This window comes from Lepisma saccharinum, chromosome 12 (assembly GCF_977018435.1).
Source record: "Lepisma saccharinum chromosome 12, izLepSacc3.1, whole genome shotgun sequence".
In the NCBI taxonomy this organism is placed as follows: Eukaryota; Metazoa; Arthropoda; class Insecta; order Zygentoma; family Lepismatidae; genus Lepisma; species Lepisma saccharinum.
In genome coordinates, this window is record NC_139240.1 from 16,960,249 (window position 1) to 16,985,924 (window position 25,676).

Genomic DNA, 25,676 nt, shown 5'->3' on the forward strand with positions numbered 1-25,676 from the left:
AAGATTTGACGACGTCGCGGACATTAAATTAAATGTTACGCGTATTTTGCAAACACTTACTGTCAATGAGTCAATGACTATCAGCAGTGTTTCCAAGACTTGTACAAACGCTGGTCAAAGTGTATTGCCTCCTCTGGTGATTATTTAGAAGGTGATAAAGTCATTTGAATATAATTACTTGTTTTATTTCCTAAAAGAAAAAAAGAGTTCGGTTTTTTATGGGCGGACCTTGTATGTATGAATTTAGGTATATTGGCAGTAAATGTACTGAAAGAAAAACGCGAATTTTGGCAAAAAGGAACACCAAAAAATCTATGTCCCCAGTTATGTGTCTTTGAAGTTCATCCTGTTCAGCACAACAGGAAAGATCTTGTTTTTTGTTGTGTTTTGGGTCAACATTCCGTATATAGCACATGTGTTCAAGTTTTGTATAAAAAAACATTACATAATCATTCTTTTAATTTCATCCGAAGGTACCTCCCTCTGTTAACTTAGGGTCCGATACCCGGTGGAGACACATAGTGGTTCGGATCACACTTTAAACTGTAGGTCCAGTCCCTGGGCAAAAGGTGAACAAAACAAAAACTCAAGATACTCTCTCTGTGTAAACTTAATCTTAATGATATTGATAATTGGTTAATTTTATTGTTGGTAGCCATTGGTGCAAGTCGAGTCCTAGTTCATGGAAATACATAGATCTTGAGGTGTTGGAAACGAATTGTGTACTTTGCCTTAGCAACTACATATGATAACAATAATTTTGTTAATTACTAGTAAAGCAATAAGCTATATCATGTCCACGATTTGTAGTAGTCTACAGTGGCGGCATTTACGGGAGGCGTGGGGGAGGGTAGTTACCCCCACCCCACCCTTTGCCGCTATTGCCCCTGCACTATACTAAACCTTATCTACGAGAGAAAGTAAACTGTCTTTTCCCCCCTCCCCATCAGTTTTGGAACCCAATCGCCACCACTAGTAGCCTGTATACTCTTATCATAGGCGTAACGTGGGGGAAGGGGGGCAAGGGGAGCACTCGCCATCTAAAATTTTCAGGTTAATTTAAATTTACAAGTTACTCTTATCTTCATCTTCTGCGACCTGAAATTCATGTTCTGATCAAACCCCCCCCCCCCCAAAGTTAGGTCCCAATTTCTGATCGTATATACGAGGGACAGTCAAATGATAAACTTAATTTGTTTTTATGTTTTCAATCTAGTAGATTTCTGCATGTAAAGTGTGCTGCATTTTAGCATAGACCTATTGCTGATCCACTTATATTTTCAAGTCTGACTTAGTGCATGTATACCTAAATAAGTAGAAAATTTGGAATCTACGTGCAGTCACTTATGAGCCACTGCGAAGGTCTTTTCACCCATCTGCGTGCAGACCGAGGCCATTGTCGATCTTCCTCCTCTATTTGTAAACTTTCTGGAATGATAAGCATGCATGCACTGAATTTTCATTTGTCGTAGAATGTCTATAAGCTTTAGGCTTCTAGAGAGCAAGAAATCAGTACATGCGTATGCAGGAGGCGCCATCTTTAAAATGACAAGAATGGTGTCGTGGAGTTCATTTGCTCAGTGTTGCAGCCTTGAGGTCCTTGGACTTTTAAGGTTTGCATTTGACTGCAATTTTTATACACCACCGTCTCATCTTCTTCATGTTAAACCATGGATCCAGCAAACATACACCTACTACTTTCACCTCAAGCGTTGCATCAATCAGTCAATATCGTGAACGTAGCCATACTTTTTAATAACAGATATTAAGTAGTCTGCCGGATAAAATTCCTACAGATATTTTTCAAGCTGCAATGTTCAGTCTTTCAAAATCATGCCTTGCGCTTCTAATAATAACACTTCCATATTGACTTTGTAAGACTTTAAATTTTAATGCATGTCTTTTTATTATTACAGGGAACGGATGTATTTGGCGGAACGGCGGTCATGTGGACCGCTCTTCTCTTTCTTGGCCTGGCAGGTATGTGATAGCTTTCTTAACGCCTTCTTGCAGTGTTGCTACAATCTGAGGATACAATTACTCTTTGCAAGGGAAAAAGTTTCCATTTTTTCCTTAATTAAAGAAATAACAATAATATAAGAAATAATAATAGTAATAAGTAGTAGGAGCAGTAGTAATAGCACTAGTACTTTCGTTGGCCCATGATCTTACATGTGAAAAATGATAAAACAATTCATCACGTAGGCCTGCATGTTTATAGCCAGCCTTCTTGGTACAGGGCCAGATGTCTCAGGTTCAAATTTCCATGAAAAAAGATAAATTTCTCTTCATGTTGCAGCACTGCTTCTTGGTTTCCTCTGCACTTTGATTGAACATTTGCACTATTCACTCGCAGAAACAGACTGTCGCAATCCATCAAGTCTGAATGTCATGTAAAATTGGCACATTGGAAATATTAGTAAACAAAAATGACGTCATTGTTTACTGACTGCTCCCAAGAAAGTAGATGTCGTACTATTGCCTTTCCAGTTCGTACAGTCACCGGCAATAAAAACATGATACACCTAGATTCTGAAATACTCGCTTCACTGCAGGGCGTGATGTGTAGAAGTTTCCATTGAAAATTTGCTATAAAAATCCACTTATCGCTGTAGCGTTAGACAACTCACAGAACGCCTTGCTGGGAAGCGAGTAATTCAGGATCTAGGTGTCTCATGTTTTTATTGCCGGTGACTGTACGTCTGAGTCTTCTTTCTTCTTTATCTAGTAATCCATCACAGGATGCGGAATCACTGCAGATTGGTGGTGGGAGGAAGGGGATGAGCAGACAGACAGATAGACACACATACACACACACACAAACACACTATATATCAGTGGCGTATACTGAGTCCAAGATCTGGGGTATCTCACTATGTCACATGGTCCTAGGCTATGAATAGAAATAAATTTACCAACTCCTAAGAAATCAGGTTGCCAACTCATAAGAAATTAGGTTGCCAACTCATAAGAAATCAGGTTGCCAACTCATAGGAAATCAGATTGCCAACTCACAAGAAATCAGGTTACCATCTCATAGGAAATCAGGTTGGCAACTCATTGGAAATCAGGTTGCCAACTCACAAGAAATCAAGTTACCATCTCATAGGAAATCAGGTTGCCAACTAATAAGAAATCAGGTTGCCAACTCCAGAATCAGCATCATCAACTCACTGATATGAATAATATTATTTACAATTTGTGATCGATTTTTCTCCTGAATTTTATTCTCTAGACTTCAGGCTTCGCAGGTAGCCTAGCTACCCTAGATATACGCTCCTGCTATATATATATATATATATATATATATATAAGTATATATAATGTCATTAAATATGTGTCAATTATTAAATAATGAAATTATATTATAAAATATACAATATATGATATCGACTGGCTTTCATTCAAAATGTAATTGCAAATTGAAGATTTTGATGTACTACTGATGCTATGAACAATGATTTGTGTAAGGGAGGAGGGACAAAAATTAAGAGACATTAAGAAGATAATAGTTTCTTGTATAAAATTCACATATAAGTGTTATTACGTGTTTTATTAATATATTTATATATATATATAACGAAAGGCGATGAGAAATGGAGAAGAAATAAGTCGGTCTAATTCCTGTGTTCAGTGTCCTAAGAGATGAGGCTCTTTGTTGTTCGTTCTTTTTGTATGTTTTCGATATTATTCCAGTCAAGTACATTCGAACCCCAAACTAATTGTTTATGTTTGTTGTTAAAACAAAAACTCTCCCCCCGAAAGAGTTTAGTGGGGGGATTTCAGGACAAGATCGTTGGAGGGGGAATTCCCCCCCCCGTCCCCCCGGGATTTTGAACCCTGTTCCATCATTACCGTTCCGAAGCCTTCCCGGAACTTTTCCAACCCCCGTGTTCCTCTAAAATTATTACACTAGAATCCCCACTACTAACCGACCACTTTCCTCCTGGTGAGATATCAAATTTCATAAGGGGTGGCATAGGCATCAAATTATATTACCAGTACAAACAATACCAATATATTTAAATTGTCCCTTACCCCTGATATGTAATTGAATTAAATTAAGTATAAATTTCGATAAGACTACAGAAGTACATCACCACTATTCAGTGGCTGCGATTGGGTTCCAGAACTAGGGGGGGGGGGGGCAAGGACAGTTTACTTTCCCTTAGTAGATAAGGTTTAGCTGCGGGGGAACTGCCCCCTGCCCCCCTTAATCGCCGCCACTGCCACCATTGTTGTCTGACAAACCGTTAGCTGCAAGAAGTTCAAATTCGTTGCAACAATAGAAGCACATTCCAGGAGCCCTGCCGCTGTACACACAACCATTGCTGGGTTTACGGACGATATTTAAATTCGTTCATTATTTCCGCTTTTAATTGTAAAGAAGACTGAATCATTGTTTATTGTTACGAAATTAAAGTGAATGAAAGAAAGCCAAAGTGTACATGGATGCGAAATTTCTTAGCTATTGTTCAAATACTCTGCTAGGTTATTGAAATTTTCTGGGAGGAGGAATGTTCTATTTACGGATGGAATTCTTTGAGCCTGACATTTGGTTGTCTTCTTACACCCTTCTAACAAATGAAGAAACAGTAAATTGTGTCGCCTTACTCGACTACACGCTTTGTAATCGGGAATTGAATCATCTATCTGTTGACATAATCTGTGGTCGACTCCGTTTCTCGACAATATATTTTAAAATATTTTATTGTTATTATCATATATGTAAAGAATTTTTACTTTTTGCAGAGGAAATTGTAAAATATTGTAAAATACTTGCAACTGTGTGAATGTATCAACAACAATGGTGCTGTCTTGCATAAATGTAAACAAATTTTCTGCGTAAGAGGGGAAATGTTTGTGAACTCGCCTGGTCAAGGAATATAGAGATTAGGTAAAGCCATCCGAAGATTGCCGATCTTGCACGAACGCGTGACGTCGCCGGAGAAGCAGTGAGCTCGGCTGAAGCAGACGGCCCCTAGCATTTATATGGGAGATTCAGAAAGCGAAAGTATATTATTACTTTTAGGAGGGGAAAAATAATAATTGTCATCCTCCAAGATGGTATTGAGGCATCCTTTTAATGATTAGTAACATAATTGAAAACGCGCTACTTTTAAAAGGGGGCAAAGTACATGTGAAAAAATGTATTTTGAAAATCCATATTCCTGAAACTTTCTGACCGATGAGCTACAAAGAAATTTGCGTGTTCTCCTTTAGAATTTCGTCATTTTACAAATCGTAATATAATTTTAACAAAAACGTGGCATGCTAAAGAAGAATTAAAGAGTTTTAAAAAAAAATGATTAATAGACTTAATTTATTTTACTTCGCTTATCTGTTACATATGGCTAATCGCAAAGATGAGGATGCGTGATGATATGATGCAATTGAAGAAAGGAAAGTAGACCCATGGCCGGGCGGGGATTCGAACCTGGGGGCTCTTGGCATCGTAAAGCGTTGAGCTAACCACTTCGCCACGGAGGTCAGCATTACAAGGAAATAAACAGAAATTGGCATCTATGTTTTAATATGCGAGAAACATTTGCGAGGAGGTTATTGAAGTAACAAATAATTATTACAAGACGTTGTGATGAAAATTTTTAATATATCTGAAATATCGAGAGTTGACCTTGCAGTCTCTAAATGTACTTTTAGGGTTACGCCAAACCTTTACTCAAAATTGCTAGTGTAAATTTATAAGCTATTAAAATTTAAAACTTATTCCTGTTCGAAAAGAGGAACTGCCAAGTCAAATTAATATTTCGTAGAAATACATATATTTGAGTAGTGGTATTTGTGGTAGGGACAGTGCCACTTACAAGTGTAGAAAAGGCGAGGCTATTTGATTGAACAATCAGATTTGCTTACACTTAAAACAATGCCAAGATGGGGCCTGTACCCCAATTCTTCAGGTGTGATATGCTCTGATTTTTAAGAAATTCTGAATTTCTAGTGTAGAAAAGGCGAGGGCTCAACAGATAGATTTACCCATACTTAAGACAATGGCAAGAGGGGCTTATACCCTAATTTTTCAGGTGTGGAGGTTTGGGTTTAAGTCCTCATAAAATATGAAGCCTCCCCTGATGGCAAAATGATAATATTGTTGTCTTGTAAACAAAAGGCTCGGGGTTCGAGTCCTGATAAAATATTTAAGATTGAAATACATGTGGCAAAATAATATGTCCACAAGTGAGATTTTGAGAATAATTACTGCTAGTTGATAGCCCCCAAATCTGAAACCCCCCTCCCTCCTCTGCTCAGACAGATTCGGCCATGTGTGTAAAAGCTATATCTGTGTGATTGTTGTTTATAAACTTGTCAAAAATATGGCTTTTTTGTATGAAAACATACAATCCTGAATACAATTCTGGTTTTGTATTGTTCTGTTAATATAAACACAAGTGAGACTTACAGAATATTTATTGCACAGTTCAAAATCCAATTTTGAATTGTATTTAGTTGATATAGAGATGGGGTTTTAAACCTGGTGAAGTGTGTTGTACATCAGCAAAACTATCACCAAAACCTAGTTACTGCTGTTGTTTGGGTATAAAAGCACCAGCTCAGCCACTAACTGCTGAACCCAACTGATATTTTTTATTAAGTATAAAGTTTTGAATTGAAGCCCAGAAAATCTTATATAATAAACAACAAGAAAAAATGCCAAAACAAAAATATTGCAATCGGTGTAATAAAAATATATCTAGTTCTCATTGGGCTAGGCATTGCCGTATTTGTAACTCTAAGAAATGCAGAAAAGCCACAAAAATGTGTCCAAGATGCCATAAAATATTAAGCAAGGCATATTACAAATGGCATAAGTGTAATTCTTATGTACAGTCATCAGCATTGCCCTCACAACCATCCACATCTGGTCTGAAAAGAAAGCACGAAGCACCTCTTAATGCCAGAGCAGCAAAGCAGCCACGCTATGCACCTATCCGTAGCAGTTTTAACGGCCAATTAAGGGATCACCGGTTTGTATCAGAGCCAAGATGTGGCATTAAGAATTTTTTGAACAGTAAAAAACCTGATATACAGGCAATTCTAAATGCACAAAATGGCTCTTATAAGCTGTCCCTCAAATTGTATACTCAATATAAGAAACCAAATGGCACAAAATTTACACAGCCCCACATAACAGAAACTGTACCGGTATATTCAAATGCAAATTCAGACACAATAATAAGCAGTTTAATAGATCAATTGAATATTAAACACTCTGAATTTGCGGCAAAAGAGTCAGGATGGAGCCTATGTGGCTCTCCGCACAAGTTATATGTTAATATTTCTGAATTCAGCCCATTAAAAGGTTCTACATATTTGCCATTACCTGCCAATATCAAAAACAAAAGAGCCGTGGTTAATATAAAAAATAATGACCAGAAATGCTTTTTGTGGTGTATATTAGCTGCTTTGTATCCAGTTTCAAGGAATCCTGAGAGAATAAGTTATTACAAACAGCATGAACATGATTTTGACGATGCAATGGAGGGTTTGGAATATCCAATGTCTGTACAGAATATTGATAAATTTGAAAAAAGGGCCAGGCACATCAATGGCAAACAATTATCTATTAATGTATTTACTTGTTCCACTGGCAATTGCTTGATAGCACCTCTCAGAATCAGTACACTTGATGATGAATCTGCTATTCCAATTGATTTGCTCTTAATTGAAGGGGATGGCACACATCATTATACTCTGATACATAATCTTGAAGCTTTAGTGCGAACACAACTAGACAAATCCAATACAATATTCAAGTTGTGCAGAAGATGTTTAACTGTATTTGATGGTAGAAAAATGGTGAATGGTGTTTGTGAAGAGAATGCAGAAATTGCAAAAAACAAGTTAATTGAGCATCTGAAATACTGTGGGAACCATAAACCTGTTCATATGGTAATGCCTAATCTAAGTGAAAATTGCAAATTTAAAAAGTTTGAAGCTTTGTTGGAACACCCAGTGTATATTGTCTGTGATTTTGAATCGAACCTCAAACCTCTTGCATTCTGCAATCCAGATCCCGAGGAATCTTCAAGTACACCATACCAGCGACATGAACCTTCCAGCTTTTGTTGTGTGGTTGTACAGGATGGTGTTGTTATTAAAGAATATTCATACATGGGACCAAATGCCATCAAAATATTTGCACATATAATAGAAAATGTGTGCCGTGACATAGCATCTAACATCTTATTAATATCAAAGCCTATGTTGCCTTTAACAGAGAAACAGATTGAGGATTTCAACAATGCAGAAAAATGCCCGGTATGTGATTGTGAATTTTCAGATACAAATATCAAGGTGAAACACCATTCTCATACAGATGGTCGATATAAATAGGCCCTGTGTAAAAGCTGCAATATTAAGATCAAGAGACCAAGATTTATCCCCATATTTTGCCATGGAGCATCCAATTATGATTTTCATCATCTGATCAGGTACGAGGGGTTTGACAAGGAGAATTTAAATATTTTAGCTGAAAATGATGAGAAATATATATCTATTAGCAAAATAATTAAAGTTAATGGTGTTCCTATTCACATAAGATTTCTTGATTCCTACAGATTTCTATCGGCTAGCCTGCCTACACTGGCAAATCAATTATCTGATGATAAATTCAAAATCACAAGTGCCATGTTTCCAAATCAGGACCTGAAATTAATTAGGCGGAAGGGTGTATATCCATATGACTATGTTACAGATTTTTCTAAATTTGATGAGTGTTCCCTGCCACCACAAGAAGCGTTTTACAGCAGAATCAGAGGATCTGGAATCACTGATGAAGATTATCACCATGCCCAATTGATGTGGAACAATTTAAATTGCCAGACATTTGGTGATTATCACATGGCATATTTGAAACTTGATGTCACCCTCTTAGCTGATATAATACAGGCGTTCAGAAAATCTTCCATGCGAAATTATGGACTGGACCCAATATATTTTTACAGTGCCCCGGGCCTAGCATGGGCCGCAACGTTTTTGAACACTAAAATGCAATTGGATCTGATCCCAGATCAAGATAAGTATCTGTTTATGGAGAAATGTATAAGAGGAGGCATGGTGCAATGTTCCCAGAGATATGCCAGAGCAAATAACAAATATATGCCTGATTATGATCCAGCACGGCCATCAAATTATATAGTGTATGTAGATGCAAACAGCCTCTATGGTCATGCCATGATGCAAAAACTGCCATATGCAGGGCTTGAATGGGTTGAAAATTTCAATATTGAAGATCTTAAGGACTTTGATGACAGTGACTATGGCCTCTTCTTAGAGGCTGATCTGACAATTCCTGATGATTTGCACAATAAATTTTCTGATCTGCCCCCAATTCCCGAGGTTCAGTGTTCACCTGGCTCTAAACAGAAGAAGCTCATGATGACACTGGAGCCGAAACAGGGCTATGTCATATATTACAAAAACCTCCAGTTCCTGATGAAACATGGTGTCCAAGTGACCAAAGTTGGCAAAGTTTTGAGGTTCAGGCACTCAAGATGGTTGAAACCATACATTGATACAAACACAGAGCTTCGAACATCTGCAAAGAGCCAATTTGATAAGGGCTTGTTTAAATTGATGGTGAATTCAGTGTATGGCAAAACAATTGAAAATGTCAGAAAACATACCGATGTTAAAATAATTACTGACCCCAGCCTGAGCAAAAAATTGGTTGCAAAGCCTAATTTCAATTATAGAAGAATTTATGATGAGCACATGGCACTTTTCAACATGAAGAAAACAAAGATCAAGTTTGATAAACCTATTTATGTAGGGGCTGTGATATTGTAATTGGCCAAATTACATATGTTAAAGCTCTATTATGATGTGCTGAAACCTTTTTATGGTGATAATATAAAATTGATGTACATGGACACGGATAGTTTTATTCTTGATATTCAAACAGAAGATGTTTATCAAGATATGTCACAGCCTGAATTGTTTAAATATTTTGATACCAGTGAACATACAATAATTCAACCCCACAACAAAAAGGTGCCTGGCAAGTTAAAAGATGAGACACTTGGTGATGTTATTGTGGCATTTGCTGGGTTAAGTGCCAAGGTGTATAGTTTTAAAACATGTAGTGCTGTTGTCAAAAAGGCCAAGGGCATTGGCAAAGTAGCTGTTGAAAAAGATCTTGAATTTGAAGATTATAAAAATTGCATCAAATCCCAGAGTTTAATCAAAACATCAGAATCCAGAATTCAGAGTGAGGATCACTTATTGACTAGCAATATTGTAAGAAAAGTGGCTCTGGACCCACATGATGATAAGAGATTCATTTTATCATGTGGCATACATACTTTACCTTGGGGGCATTGTGATTTGAAAAATAGCAATCAATGCCCAATTCCAGAGCATGATTTGAAATAAACAAACATGCCTATGAACTTATTTGGGTTCAAAAAACAGGCTATTATGGAGCTGCCAACACCACAACCCTCTTCTGATATGCTGTCTAAACTGAGTGGCTTGTTAATTATTCATCTGAACAGCATACTTACAGATGTTGATGATGAAACAGGTAAAACATTGTACATATTTAACAATAATTTAAATCATTACCAATTACCTGTAGGTGGTCAATTACAATTTATTACAACCCCTGAGGGTGATGTTAAGATTTCAGTGGGGAGAAATATTTTTAGAATTAAGCACTCAAACATGATTTCTGGCACTGTATATACTGTTTCTGCTGGTGACTGCTTATATATTGAGGTCCCTGGATCTTATGACAAGCTTATACCTTTTTTTATAGAATTAAGAATCAGATACTCTATAATAAATAACCACTAAAACAAAAATGCCTAATGATATATTTGGCCATACAAGGCATGAAGATCACAGTGATGAGATTCTGATGCTTGATGTCAGAGTCAAGAAATTAAGAAGTGATTTACAAGCTTTACAGACCACACTCAATGCCAGTCTTCAATTGGAAATTACAAATTTACAATCACAATGCATGGACCCTCTTCTTAAAATTGATTCTGAACTCAAATTGCTGCTTCAGAAATATACTGATTTGGCCACATTGGATAATTTTCAAAGTTTGGAAGAAGCTGTAGCAGCTCTTCAAGCCAAATTTAAAACCCAGGCTACCAACTCCGAGCAATTGAAACAACAATTGGAGGAACAGATAAATAATGTCCAGGCACAGCTCCAAACAATTGTCAAAAGCATAAAATCACAAGAAGATTTTGATCTAGTGATTTCCACTCTAAAGGAACAGATTCAGTCACTCCAGATACCTAATCTGGACCCTCTGAACAATGCCATAGCCGAGGTTAAAGAAAAAATTGAGACACTTGAAAATTTTATGAACAACTTGCCATCTTCTGATGCTTTGAATGCAATAACTCGGAGTGTTGCCAACATTAAGCTGCAACTTGAAACATATGAAGATTTTGGAAAAATTCAAAGTACCATAACCCATCTTGAAGGTACAATAGCAGCAGTGCAAAATGATTTGGCAAATGTACTAGAATCCCGATTGCCTGGAATTGTAGACACACTTGTCAGTGTCCAGCAACAAATCACAAAGCTTGAAAACCTCAACACTGAATCTGAACTATCTCATTTTCATCACTTGATAGATGATATCCAAACAAAACTTGAAATTTTACAACAATCCACACCCTCTCAGGCAGATATAGCCCTGCTCCAAAATGCTATGCAAAATGTGGCTGATGCTTCTGAATTAAACAATGTAAAATTGGCACTTGAATCTTTGCAAAATACAGTATCAAATCTTCCTACATCACAGGAACTTAAAAATATTAAGAGGGCAGTGAATCGCATATTGAAATCAGAAGATATCAAGAATATCCAAGCAGAGATCAAACATCTCACTCAGACAGTGGCCACTCTTCCAACCAATCAACATATTAATGAACTGCATGCCATGTTTGAGGATATCAGAAGACAGGTCCATGATCTTACTGCTCAAAATTCAAAATTGGCAGTTGTTGAAAATTTGCAACAAATTGTAGCTAATATCAAGCAACAGCTAGGGACCATGGAATCCAATCAAGCAAATGCTCTGTCTGTTTTTGCCACCCAGCTTCAAGAAATTGTGCAACAATACAAGAAACTTGTTGTGGACATAAAAATCAAGCCAGGCCATGATGATGTTGTTAGGACCATCAATGAGCACCTTGAATCTGTAACAAGCAGATTGCTTACAGCAGAAAAGGAGATAACAGGCATAATCGAGAATCCAAAACATACAGTAATTCTTGAATTGTACAGCATCCCCAACAAAGAATATGATTCACCATTTACACCAGGTGGCAAAATATATATGCTGTCTCCTGCACAATTTTATTACCAGTTTTTTGTTGGGGGCACATTGAGACCAATCAAGATCAAATATTGGCTTCAACCACAGGCACACCACTACCCTACCTTATCAATAACAAATGCTGACAACAAACCAAAAATCACCAGTGTAGAGTTAGAGGATTTTACAGACCCCAATACATTAGAAACAGCCTATACTGAAGATGATGGCACTCTGGAATTTAATATACAAATAGGGGACAAATTATATTTAGAAAATCCTGCAGTATCAGCTGCTGAACACCCCATAGTTGCAATATTCTTGTTTACATATTATGTCTAGACAAATTATTGTTGATGAATTACACAGACAAGCCAGACATAATTTTAAGAGACTGCCAGTAGTCACAAAGGGCATAGATGATTTATGGCAGAGCGACTTGATTGAAATGGCAAGTGGGCAGTTGAAAAACTTAGACAAAATCAACAAGGGCTACAAGTATCTACTCACTGTCATAGACACATTTTCAAAATTTGCCTGGGCTGTGCCACTCAAATCCAAGACTGGAAAATGTGTTACAGAAGCCATCAGGACAATCATCAATCATTCAGGAAGATCCCCGCGCTATTTGCAAACAGATAATGGCAAAGAATTTTATAACTCAGTGTTTCAACAATTTATTAAAAGTCAGGCAATAAAACATTACTCGAGTTACAGTGATCTCAAAGCCTCAATTGTAGAGAGATTCAACAAAACCCTAAAAAATCTTATGTATAAACAATTTACCCTCCAAGGTAATTATAAATGGCTTAATATTCTTCCAGAACTTCTACATAAATATAACAACTCGGTCCATTCCACAATCAACATGAAACCCTCTGAAGTAACTTCATCTGATGAGCAAAAATTGATCAGGACTGTTTATTATCCTAGATACCAGCCAACAACAAGAAAGGCCAAATACAAGGTGGGCGATCAAGTAAGAATCAGCAAATATAAGCACTTATTCAAAAGAGGCTTTACGAGAAACTGGAGCACTGAATTATTTACAGTGGTTCAAGTTAAACCCGGGACCCTTAACACATATATAATAAAAGATCACCGAGGAGAAATTCTCAAAGGCCGATTCTATGAACAAGAGCTCAGCAAAACTAAACAGCCCGACACATATCTCATAGAAAAAATCATCCGCAGAAAAGGCAACAAGTTATTTGTCAAATGGCTGGGTCATCCGGAAAACAGCTGGATCGATGCAGACAAAATAATAATATAAGCGCCTGGGATGTTATAAAGAGGCTGCCAGAACCTGAACAACAAAATAAGAGAAATGGCAACTTGCTGCCTGATAATATTAGGTGTCTTATTGTTGGGCCATCTGCTTGTGGTAAAACTACACTAATGGTTGATAATTTTTTATTGGCACCCAACTGGTTAGACTGGAAAAACAGGCACTTGTATGTTTTTTCTAAGAGCTTGGAACAATTAAAATATCAGCAGTTGATGAAGCTATACGATGGATTGGATATAGCCACTTTTGAACCAGATGTTAAGCCACTTCATGACTGTCTCGATAATTCTGTTGTTGTGTTTGATGACATTATATTAGATAATCAAAACAAGGTTAGAAATTTCTTTACACAGGGGCGGCACAAAAACATTGATTGCTTCTACCTGGCACAGACTTTTTCTAAAATTCCGAAGCAGCTGATCCGAGACAACAGCAATTTTATATGTGTGTTTCATCAAGATCATACCAACCTCAAACACATACATGATGAATATGTAGGTGGGGACTTGAGCTACAATGATTTTTCCAAGTTTTGCAGCAAGTGCTGGAACCAGGACAGTTATGGGTTTGTCACAATTGATATGACAAGAACACCCAATAGTGGCAAATACAGAAATAAAATCAACGATTTTCTAGACGTTGAGACATAAATAAATAACCATGAAAAGGCCAATCATTGATGATCTTAAGTTAAGAGATTATCTTGTAAAAAGATTTAAGGGATGGAAATCAGAGAACCGTGGAATTTATGAAAAACACAAACAAACAGAACAGCCTGTAATTGATGCTATTAATAATTTAGGTAAGAATATCAAAACTGTTACAGAGCAGAATCAAAATTTGATCACAGAGCTTGTACCTGTAGCTGCAAGGAACATATTAGATTATCCATTCACCCCACTTTCCAGTATTCATACACCTAGTCCTGTTGCTCCTAGAAGAATTGAAGCTACTCAGGATCCTATTGAATTGGGTCTTCTTGCTCAAAAATATTTAACCACACCTAAAGACAACAAAGATGAGGTGTTTGGCTTATATGCTGACACAGAGCTTGATGGCAGCATCATACACAGAATTGGCAATTTCAGAGTAACTTTTATGGGGGATGATCTGATTGTTTATTCAGAATCTCGTCTCGGAGAAAAAGGTGCTTTTGTTAAGTACCCCGGCACACCTGGGTTGTGGGAACTGATGACTAGGAAGAGGCCTGGCAGCTATACAGATCAAGATTATGATTATTACAAAGAAATATTAATAAAATCAGATGCTCTATACCAGAACAATGATCCCACACAAAAAAGAGTCAAGTCTAGCAGTGGAGCAAAATACAACAATTTAATCAAGCCCATATGGTCACAGATCAAGACTGGCAGTGGAATCAAACAATACAACACCCTGCCTAAAGAATTTGTGTGGGTTGATGATGTCAGGAAACTTGTAGATAGGTTGCTGGTGATAGCTGGGGAGGAAAATGCTGGCAACCACAATTTTTACAATGAAAAGGTTGGAATTATGGACATGATAAGCACTAAATTGTCTAATTTTATAGTGAATGACACTAAGGGGATTGGATATCTTATAAAAATTATTAATACTCTACCACCTAAATTTTGGAATATTTCTGAGGGTCGGGGGTTGGTTAATGACATTATAAACAAGCTGCCATTTGAACTACATATTCCAGGCTATCAGTATTGTGGTCCCGGTACAAAATTGGACCATAGATTAAACAGAGGGGATCCTGGTGTAAATCCCCTAGATGCTGCTTGTAGAGACCATGACATAGCATACAACACACATTCTGATCTTGACAAGAGACATGTTGCAGACAAGAAATTAGAAGAGGCTGCATTTGGCAGATTTGTAAGCAAAGATGCTTCTTTGAGTGAAAAAATAGCAGCATTGGGAACCACCATAGCTATGAGCACCAAACAAAAACTGGGGTGGGGGTTGTGAATATGTATATAATAAACCTACAATGAAGGCCAAGGGTGTTATGTATCAAATACCTTATGCAGGTCTCAAATCTCTTAAAACTATTGACAGTCTTTTAACCAAAAAGCAGCACAAGAAAAAAAGCTCTTGTCTTGCAAAGGGCCATGGTATGAAATTGTTGCTTAGTACCCCCCAATTAAAAAAATTACAGCAATCAAGAAAAAAATCACATGTGGGGGGTTTCATATTTACCATCCCAGCCATCTTAGCAGCACTTGGGGCTGTGGGGAGCTTGGCTGGGGGATCAGCTGCCATAGCAAAAACAGTAATAGATGCCAAGAAAAATAGGGCAGAATTAGATGAGCAGAAGCGCCATAACCTGGCAATGGAGAAAAAAGGCAAAGGTGTTATGAGTGCCATGAATAAGTTTAAAAAAAACAAGAGCCGCTTACAAACCAAGATATTGAAGCTTTAATCAAGCCACTGGGCATCAAACATTTTAGAGGTGTGTACATGTCTGATTCTTTACCGGAACAACCACTCAACAAAGAGTGTGGCATTGTTAATTTGGATGAGTACAAAAATCAGGCCACTCACTGGATTTGTTATCTTAAATATTTAAACGATGAGGCATTTGTGTTTGATTCATTTGGAGGTGTTCCACCTGAAAATTTAATAAAATATTTAAAATCAGCTAATCTTTATTACAATAATGCCCGTGTTCAAAACTTCAAAGATGTTAATTGCGGACATTTGTGTTTATCTGTTCTCAGATATATGCCTCAAATAAATAAACCATCAATTGAAAATTTTCAAAAAGTCCTGTGGTATCTGAAACATCATGGGGGTATTCCATCTCACCAGCCAAAATTCAATATTGAAACTCAAATTACATGATGACATAGTGTATCCCAAAACAATAGCTCTCAGAGCATTTTACGGCATGTACTTGATACCTAATATTACACACCACAACAACACAATTGCAGTAGGGGATCAAAAAATTGTCATCACTCCAGGGCAATATAATCTATCCACTCTAAATGCTCAATTACCCAGAGGTGTAGTGTTAAGTCAAAATTCTGTCACTCACAGAGTAGAGATTGTATCTGCTACGGAGACAGTGAATCTGGGTACTATAGCAGAGCTGTTGGGCTTTGAGAACAACACAAAACTTGAACCAGGCATCAAACACACTGCTATGAATATACCTAAATTCTTAGCCATAGAGACTCTGAATATTCACTGTAATGTAGCTGAGGGTATGATCACCAAATCAAATTGCATAGGTACTCACAAACAAACTGGCATCATTGCAACATTCAAACCTAATTCTGAATTTATGGAGCCCATCATCTACAATCCATCCCCAACATTATATTTTCCTGTGTGCCATAATAGAATAGATTACATTGAGTTGATGGTCACTAATGAAAAAGAAGAATTAGTTGATTTTGCTGGAGCCACAACAACTGCTATCATAGAGATTAACATTTAAATAAAAATACATACAATGGAAAATATTGAGAGTTATGAGCTACAATCATTCCCCCCAAACAGGAGGACATTTGCAAATTTAAATCAACCCAACACAGAAATAGAGGTTGATCTTGATGTAGGGGACGGCTTTATACACCCCCACAGAGCAGATCTATACATCAAATTTGATGTTGTAAAGCTCGATGGAACAGATTATCCGGCAAATTCAAATATAAGATTGGTGGACAATTTTGTGCCGCATCTCTTCTCTGAAATTGAGATCAGAAAGCATGGCGTTGTTATAAACAGAGTGGATTATCCCGGCATTACCTCTACAGCTTTGGCCACATTAAAATTATCCAAAACAGAGGCTTCATACTACAAAATAGGTGGATTTGAAGCTGGTGAGAAAATATTATCTAAGAACCACACTGTGCTGTTCCCGATGCGCCTATTGCCAGGATTGTTCTCGGATTACAAAGAAATTATGTGGAAGGGTGGGTTAAGAATTACATTTAGAAGAGCTGCAAATGATAATAATGCTTTGATGAGGTACAGTGCAATAAACCCTACAGGGGAAGCTCTGCCTAATACCCTACCTGATGAGGGCAAGTGCATTATTCAGACTATGGAGTTAAGAATCCCGGTTGTTGAATATGAAGCCGGCTATGCTCTTAAATACAAAGCTGATATCCTAAAAAATCCACAGGTTCCTCTGCAATTTTATACATATCAATCTGTACAGAAGCCCGCATCTGGTACTTATTATGAGTTTGATGCTACAAATTCATTCTCCAGTATACAATACGACATGCCTGATTTTGTGGTGGTACTGTTTCAGACTGGAAGACACAATAATCAGGAAAAAAATTCAAGTAAATTTGATAACTGTAACATCAAAAACATATATCTTAAAAATGGCAGAAATGAGGTATTTCCTAGAGAAAATTACAATTTAGACATGTCCAAGAATGATTTCCTCAAATTATATGAGGCTTTTTCGGCTTTCAAAAGGGTCACTACAGGCAATACTGACATGTATTACACACCAGATGAATTCAAAGCACAGAGACCCATGTTTGTAATCAACACTTCAAAAAGGAAACAAGTTGTGGTGAATGACAGGACAAACATTAAAATTATCTGTGAATTCCACGAGGCATTACCCGATGACACCATATGTAGTGTTATTCTCATAGGTGAAAAATCATATGTTTATGATGTAAGAAATGAGAGAGTCACGGAGCAATTCTAGAAGCCGATTCAAACACAGAAGCCCTTTGATTACAAAGCAATAATACCAACACTCTGCCGTCAGAGAGGCCCCAGACACTCTACCAGCTTTGAAACCTCAACTGTATTATCAGCTAGCAGTGAATATCTTATGTATGGGCAGTTGTATATATTTCAATCTTATATCAGGACTCGAACCCAAAGCCCCTGATTACAATGCAACAATATTAACACTTCTCAATATGGAATATGCCCACATTTTACTAGGTTCTGAGACCTTAATACAGACAAAATTGGATTTTGAACTGCCATAATATTTTCTAAGTCTTTGCCTAGGCTCATATTATCAGAATAGAATTGCTTTTAGCATGAAGGGGGTCAGTTCATTGCCACTGTGTGAAAATATGTATTTTTATCTCAATAATCTTTGTCACACTTTTACATGTTGCAGACATGTTACACTTTTTCCCCCTGTCGCACAGAAAGATTAATGGCCCCTTCAGTGAATCGTACAGAAAAATCATTAATGCTCCCTTCTAGCGTGTAGATTTTATCTCTTGCGTGCCGGCAGGACATGGAGGCAATTAATTATGCCTACCCACTATTCTTCTATTGTATTGAGCAAGTGGTTATAAAACATGAGAAAATAAGAAAATTGAGAAATTCAGTTTTTGTACAATATATTGTTGTAAAACATTTTTTTACCAGGGTTTCAGATTTGGGGGCTATCAACTAGCAGTAATTATTCTCAAAATCTCACTTGTGGACATATTATTTTGCCACATGTATTTCAATCTTAAATATTTTATCAGGACTCGAACCCCGAGCCTTTTGTTTACAAGACAACAATATTATCATTTTGCCATCAGGGGAGGCTTCATATTTTATGAGGACTTAAACCCAAACCTCCACACCTGAAAAATTAGGGTATAAGCCCCTCTTGCCATTGTCTTAAGTATGGGTAAATCTATCTGTTGAGCCCTCGCCTTTTCTACACTAGAAATTCAGAATTTCTTAAAAATCAGAGCATATCACACCTGAAGAATTGGGGTACAGGCCCCATCTTGGCATTGTTTTAAGTGTAAGCAAATCTGATTGTTCAATCAAATAGCCTCGCCTTTTCTACACTTGTAAGTGGCACTGTCCCTACCACAAATACCACTACTTATTTGTCTTTCATGAGGCCAAGAGAGTATTTGGAGGGGACGCTGGCTTGGGAAGGCTATAGCCCCGGATCTCGATCTGCAAAGGGGCTTCCAGTGGGAAAACATACCTATGAAATAGTCCAGAAGAAGGGGCGAAATGATTTTTTTTAAATGGCTCAAGAATACAAAGATATAAGTGGATATTTGACAAGCTTAGTCTAAAACTTACAACTGAAGTTGTACGTGTGTGTGTGTGTGAGGGGGGGGGGGTGGCTACGTGAGGTAACACAGTGGAATATGATTCACAATACTAAAATTAAAATAAATATGTGGGAACAATAGAAATCAAAATATGTTGTAGGTAGTGACAGCGCAATAGTAAAGATGGAGGGGTAAATCATATTTTCCCGGGGCAATCATTTTTATTATTCCGTCGTTTTACTGGGGGCAGATAAGAGAGAGAGAGAAATTGTCGAACGAGAATTGGGGGGCGTTCCTCCCCCCCCCGTAGTGTGGTCACTGCCTATGGCTATGCTGGAGAAGAATGCACCAATTAATACGCTATTAAGTAAAATAGATACTTTTAAAACTTTTAATCAAATTATTTGTGAACTATGATTTAAATTTAGAGAGAGCACATACCTGTTTAATTTAATTTGGATGAGTTAACTTCTGAAGCCTGCCATTTCCGAGCCTTCTTCCGGTGTAACTACACTGCCCTTTGAGCCGTAGCTGCTGCGTTCAGGTGGCGGAACGAGCAGAATACTAATTAAAACAAATATGTGACAAATATATATATAAAAAAAAAACAACGTGTTGAAGCTATTGACGGCGCCAAAGAAAAGACAGAAGAAGAAGAACGGAGAGTTCAGTGATATTTTACGGGAAGCAGCAGGCACGTATCCAGGAATTCCTTTCGGGGCGGCGGCTGAACACCATTTTTTAAAGGGGTATCACAATTGTATGTTTAAGGCCAGTGGTGGCAATTGGGTTCCAAAATGTGGGGGCGAGGGTGGACAAGGAGACAAGCATTAAGAGGCCATAGTGTGATAGTGTGGAGGCAAAAGAATGGGGAGCAACTATCTCCTAAATCGTCGCCACTGTTTAAGGCTGTCTTTGTTTGTTTGTTTTATTTTACTTCGCGTTTTGTGCCTCTTGGCTAAGTTGCGAAGATGGGGATGAGGGATGAAATTATGAAATTGATGAATCGACATTTACAAACAACCATGCCCGAGCGGGATTCAAACCCGGGACCCCCAGCGTCGCAGCGCGATGTGCTAACCACTCGACCACGGGGTGCGGCGTTTAAGGCTGTCATTTTAATCAGAACGTGAAATTGTGACATTTTCTACCACTCAACTCCTCTGTTTCCATGCATTAACATTGTGTGCCAGAACCATCTCAGTGTGTGTTGTTTGTCCATTTCTGCTCATCAGGCATCAAAACATCTATGTACCAGAAGTATTTTTACGAAGGTATTACACATGCACGGAATGCACAATCCACTTCGCAACGCAAGATTCAAACTGTGTGCTGGGAACTGGAATCAGACAGTTCACGAATATTTATCTCTCATTCGAGCCTGAACACCACTAATGTGTCTTGTCCTCCCATGTTTGCAGCTCTTATAAAAGCCGAAACCCACCAAATTGTTCATATTCATGCCTAAGCACTCGCAAGTGTCCAAAATTGCCTGTTGACTGTGTGTCGAACCCAGTAGCCTTAAACAAAAGTATTTTTTTATGCCATGAAATTCTCGGACTGCATACACAAAATTTGGTCCAAATCATCACTCAAAACTTTGATTTTCAGTTGATCTGTGCAGCTTATTTCTTTTTTAATAAATCGCTCCAATGCCCAGCCCAATACTGCCGAAATATTCACTTTAGAGAGAGAGAGAGAGAGACCTTCGATCTCTTCGTCTTTCGACCCGAACTATCGTAGCACTACTCGAAGTTCCGCTGTCGTCAATGTCTTTAGCTTTGGGACCGAACTGGAACTAGTGGTAGACTTCGTTACTTTACGGTATTTAGTCCATTTCATTTTCGAATCACTAGATCTTATAAAGCAACCAATGGACACTGACTGATCACTAATCGACTGTATGAATTGTCGCACTTACCTCTGAAGTCTCCACCTATTCTGTTGTACAGATCAACCGGGAAATTGAAGCCGCGTATTAATATCTTCATTATATTCTAGAACGTTTCGCAGATATCACGATTCGTAAATATTGCCAGTAGTTCGACTCCTCTTTTTCAAGAACGTTCCCTCTCGAGCTTTCCAGAGATTAAAAAATTACAATGAATCCGAATCGCCCTACCTGTGGCGCTACCTTTGTTGTGCAGCTTCCAAATGCTGACAAGTCTCTTCTACATAGTGTTCAAGTTCGCTACGACAACACCGAAAGCGTAAGAAAAGTTTACGTGCAATATTATCAACAACAGGGTTATAGAACATTCTCCGTCTTGCCTTGATAATTATTCCTCTCCTTAAATTACCGTCACATTATTCAAGAAGTCAAAAACCTAATTTTATCAGTGTAAACTGAAAAATTTCCTTGGGGAGCGGAGGGGGGGCCTCGAACCACCTGATCCCTACCTTGGATACGTGCTATTAACAATAACAGGCTTATAGAACATTCTCCGTCTTGCCTAGATAATTATCTCTCTCAAATTATCACCATATTATTCAAGAAGCCAAAAATTTAATTTTATCTAGCGTAAACTGAAAATTTTCTGAAGGGGGGCTTGAGCCCCCTGATTCCCACCTTGGATACGAGCTGTTACCAATAACAGGGTTATAGAATATTCTCCGTCTTGCCTCGATAATTATTTCTCTCCTTAAATTAACGTCACATTATTTTATTTGACACCCCAAGAAACAAAAAATCTCATTTTATCTAGTGTAAACCAAAAACATTTGGGGGGCTCGAGCCCCCTAAGCCCCCCCTTGGATACGTGCCTGGGAAGCAGTCACGTTTATTACACCCTTACATTTACATACAATATTATAAAGTTCTACTTTTAGATCTCGCACAATGCCTTTTTCACAAAAATGGGCAATCTCGCATTTGTTATATCAATCAAGCTGTGATATTTTAGATTTCTTCCGTTAGTTTTCTGATAATAGTTTTCACAGCTTTCCATAGCATTTAGGCATGATTTCAGTTGACAAGAACAAATTAATCTTATTTCAAAACGTAGAGCAAAGAGAAATCCAACGCGCTTAAGTTAAAACTCCCTTACATTGGAAGCCTGGAGAGAACAAAACAGGGGCTCCTTCGTAACACGATTTCTTGAAAACCATTTTACACATTTGAATCAACTTTGTGATAAATTGATTAGAAAGGATGAATCTTAACAGTAAAAGTTGTAACTTTTCCCTTGCTACTATATTTTAGAAGATATTCGTTGTCAAATTTCTCAATATTTGCATAAGGAACCAGCCTTTTCCGTGCCGAGTGTTTCGATGGTGACGTCATGCATCCACGGACAACTGCGCACACGATCTGCGCCGCCGAACGAGCACCCCCTGTCGCCTGGTTACCGTAAGGCTGGTGTTTCAATGGATGTCTGGGAAGTAGGGTGTTACACTTCGGAGCGGGTTTTGGGGCAAACCAAGGCAGGTAATTCGAAACCAGAAGCCGTAGTGTGGTTCTCTGCATCACCAAAAAGACCAGGGGTTTAAATTTCGATATGCAGATAATTGTTTCCCCCTACAAGCTATATCGGGTGAAAAGTCTGTTTAAAGTTTATGCATACCGTCGGAAGCTTCAGTAAATAAGATAAATTAATAACTTTTTTCCCCCCAAGTAACTCTAGGTAAAACAACAAACCCTACACGACTGACCACGCAGGGACTGAGTCCTACAAGAAACTGTTGATATCTCCTGAGAAATCCGACAAACAGGAGCGGATCCAAAGGGAGGGCGATAGGGGCGATGGCCCCTCCCAACTGCAAGGATTTTGGGTACCTAATACTTTTGAAGATTCGAATGTTCTGTCTTTTATCATCAAGTTTAACAGGCTTGAGAATATTTTTTTTTAAAGTTTGGTTAAAATTCACTTTATGCTCATGATAGGCTGATCGGAACTGGACCTACAGTTTAAATTTGGATCCGAACCACTGTGCAATATGCCTCAAAACGGGATCGAACCCGAGACCCCTCGAACAATAGTTTTTTCGTTGTTCATTTACGAGGGTGGTTCAGCATGCTCCGCCCCTGACATAGAAGGAACCCTCGTAGGAAAACCAAATCACTGTCACTTTTCAACATAGTCCCCTGCATCATTAACACACTTTTCCAATCGGCCTTCCAGTGCTTCAATCCCAGCAGAAAAAAAATATTTTGGTTGGTCCTGCAACCAAGCATTTACAACATCCATAACCTCGGAATCGCTGGCAAAATGTTTTCCACGAAGGTGTTTCTTCATGTTCGGGAACAGGTGGAAGTCACTGGGGCCCAGATCTGAAGAATAAGGGGCATGAGGGACAATTTCGAACCCTGCTGCATGAATTGCAGCCACCGCAACTTGGGAGGTGTGGGCGGGAGCATTGTCACAATGGAACAACAAACCACGGGCGAACATTCCGCGGCGTTTCTCCTTGATGGCAGTACGTAATTCTTCAATTAGGGTTGCAGAATAAACACCTGTGATTGTCTTTCCCTGTTGGAGATAATCTATCAAAAGAATTCCTTCTGCATCCCAGAACACAGATGCCATCAATTTGCCCTTTGATGGTTGAACCTTGAATTTCTTTGGGGGTGGAGAATGGGGGTGTTTCCATTGCATGCTTTGGCGTTTACTTTCGGGATCGAAGTGGTGAACCCACGTTTCATCCATTGTAACAAATGTCTTCAGAAACTTTGGCTTGTCAGCCTTTATTGTCCGCAACAGGTTCAGACTTGTCACACGACGTGTCCTCTTTTGGTTGACCGTCAGCATTCTCGGGACCCAACATGCAGAGATTTTTTTCATTAACAAATGATGATGAATAATTGAATGCACACTGCCAGTTGAGATGCCACATGTGTCTGCTCTATGGCGGACAGTCACTCGCCAGTCTGCCAAAATCATGTCATGCACTTTTGTAATCATTTCTGCTGTGGTCACCGTTGCAGGTGAGCCACCACCATGCTCGTCTTCACAGGTCTGCCGACCACATTTAAATTCACGGCACCATCTCTTCACTAGATCATATGAAAGGCTAGAGTCTCCAAGAGTTCCCACCATATCTGCATGGATGTCTTTCGGTGTTAGATTTTTCTTGAGTAAATATTTTATCACTGCTCGGACCTCAGATTTTTCCATTGTTTCACATGTGGCTACACTTCTTACTGATCATCAACGTGTAACGAAAAGAGAAATTGTTGTAAATTCTTGAAACTTTGTGAATATTAGTCTAAAGAATGAACAATGTTACATATAAAATTACAGGTCTCTACTATCACTGGAAATGGGTCAGGGGCGGAGCATGCTGAACCACCCTCGTACTTTACTCTTCTTGTCTGTTAGTTCAGTCTTCAATGATAATGGGGGTAATTATGATAAAAAAAGGTAAAGTGTTCCCCTGTGCTTAGCACCATGCCATGAAGGCGTATAAGGGGTGTGGGGGTAACGCCCCACACTTTCTTGATCCGGTCGTGAGTGGGGGTGATGTGATCAGCACCACGCCCCTGGCCGCCTTTAACCCCCAGGGTTTCCCCCAGGTACCCATGTTATTCGACGCTGGGTGGGCGCCGGGGCCGCTTCCAACGTTAGAAAAGTTTCCGGATTTGAACCGGCCGGGGATCGAACCCGGGACCTTGAGCATGGTAGCGACATAAAATAATAACAATCAATTTTAGCCCGGGTCCTCTATTTTTGCAAATCAATACTCTCATCTCATCAATACTCTAAAACATGGAAATTTGATTCTTGTTTACGGTAGAATGTGTTGTTTATATACAACAGCGCGACTGTAGGTTAGAATTGATTCTCGGTGGGATTAAATAACCAAAGAAATTCGCCCCTCCCAACTGTAACTTCTGCATCCGTCATTGGATAAACGGTTATAAAAGGACTAACCCAGAACCCCAAAAGCAGAAGGTGCGTGACAGTATTCTCATGCAGCAAAATGTGTTGGTCCTTTTGCCACAGAGAATTCATGCCACTTATCGCAACCGCGATTAACCTCAATGCTCGAGAATGACTAATGAAATTTTCAGCACTCCTGAAGACACGTACATGGTGCCACCCCGACCCATGACTTCAACGAAGTCTCATCAAAATTAAATTCGTCACCGTACTTC

General features: G+C 38.5%; 1 protein-coding gene across 1 annotated transcript in view; it reads left to right on the plus strand.

Moving 5' to 3' along the window:
* Positions 1–25,676, plus strand: part of LOC145996580 (uncharacterized) — a 171,074-nt gene that overhangs the window by 43,223 nt on the left and 102,175 nt on the right. Inside the window, exon 2 of the mRNA XM_083133100.1 lies at positions 1,917–1,980. Coding sequence (XP_082989226.1) covers positions 1,917–1,980 — 64 coding nt within the window. The remainder of the gene's footprint in view (positions 1–1,916; positions 1,981–25,676) is intronic.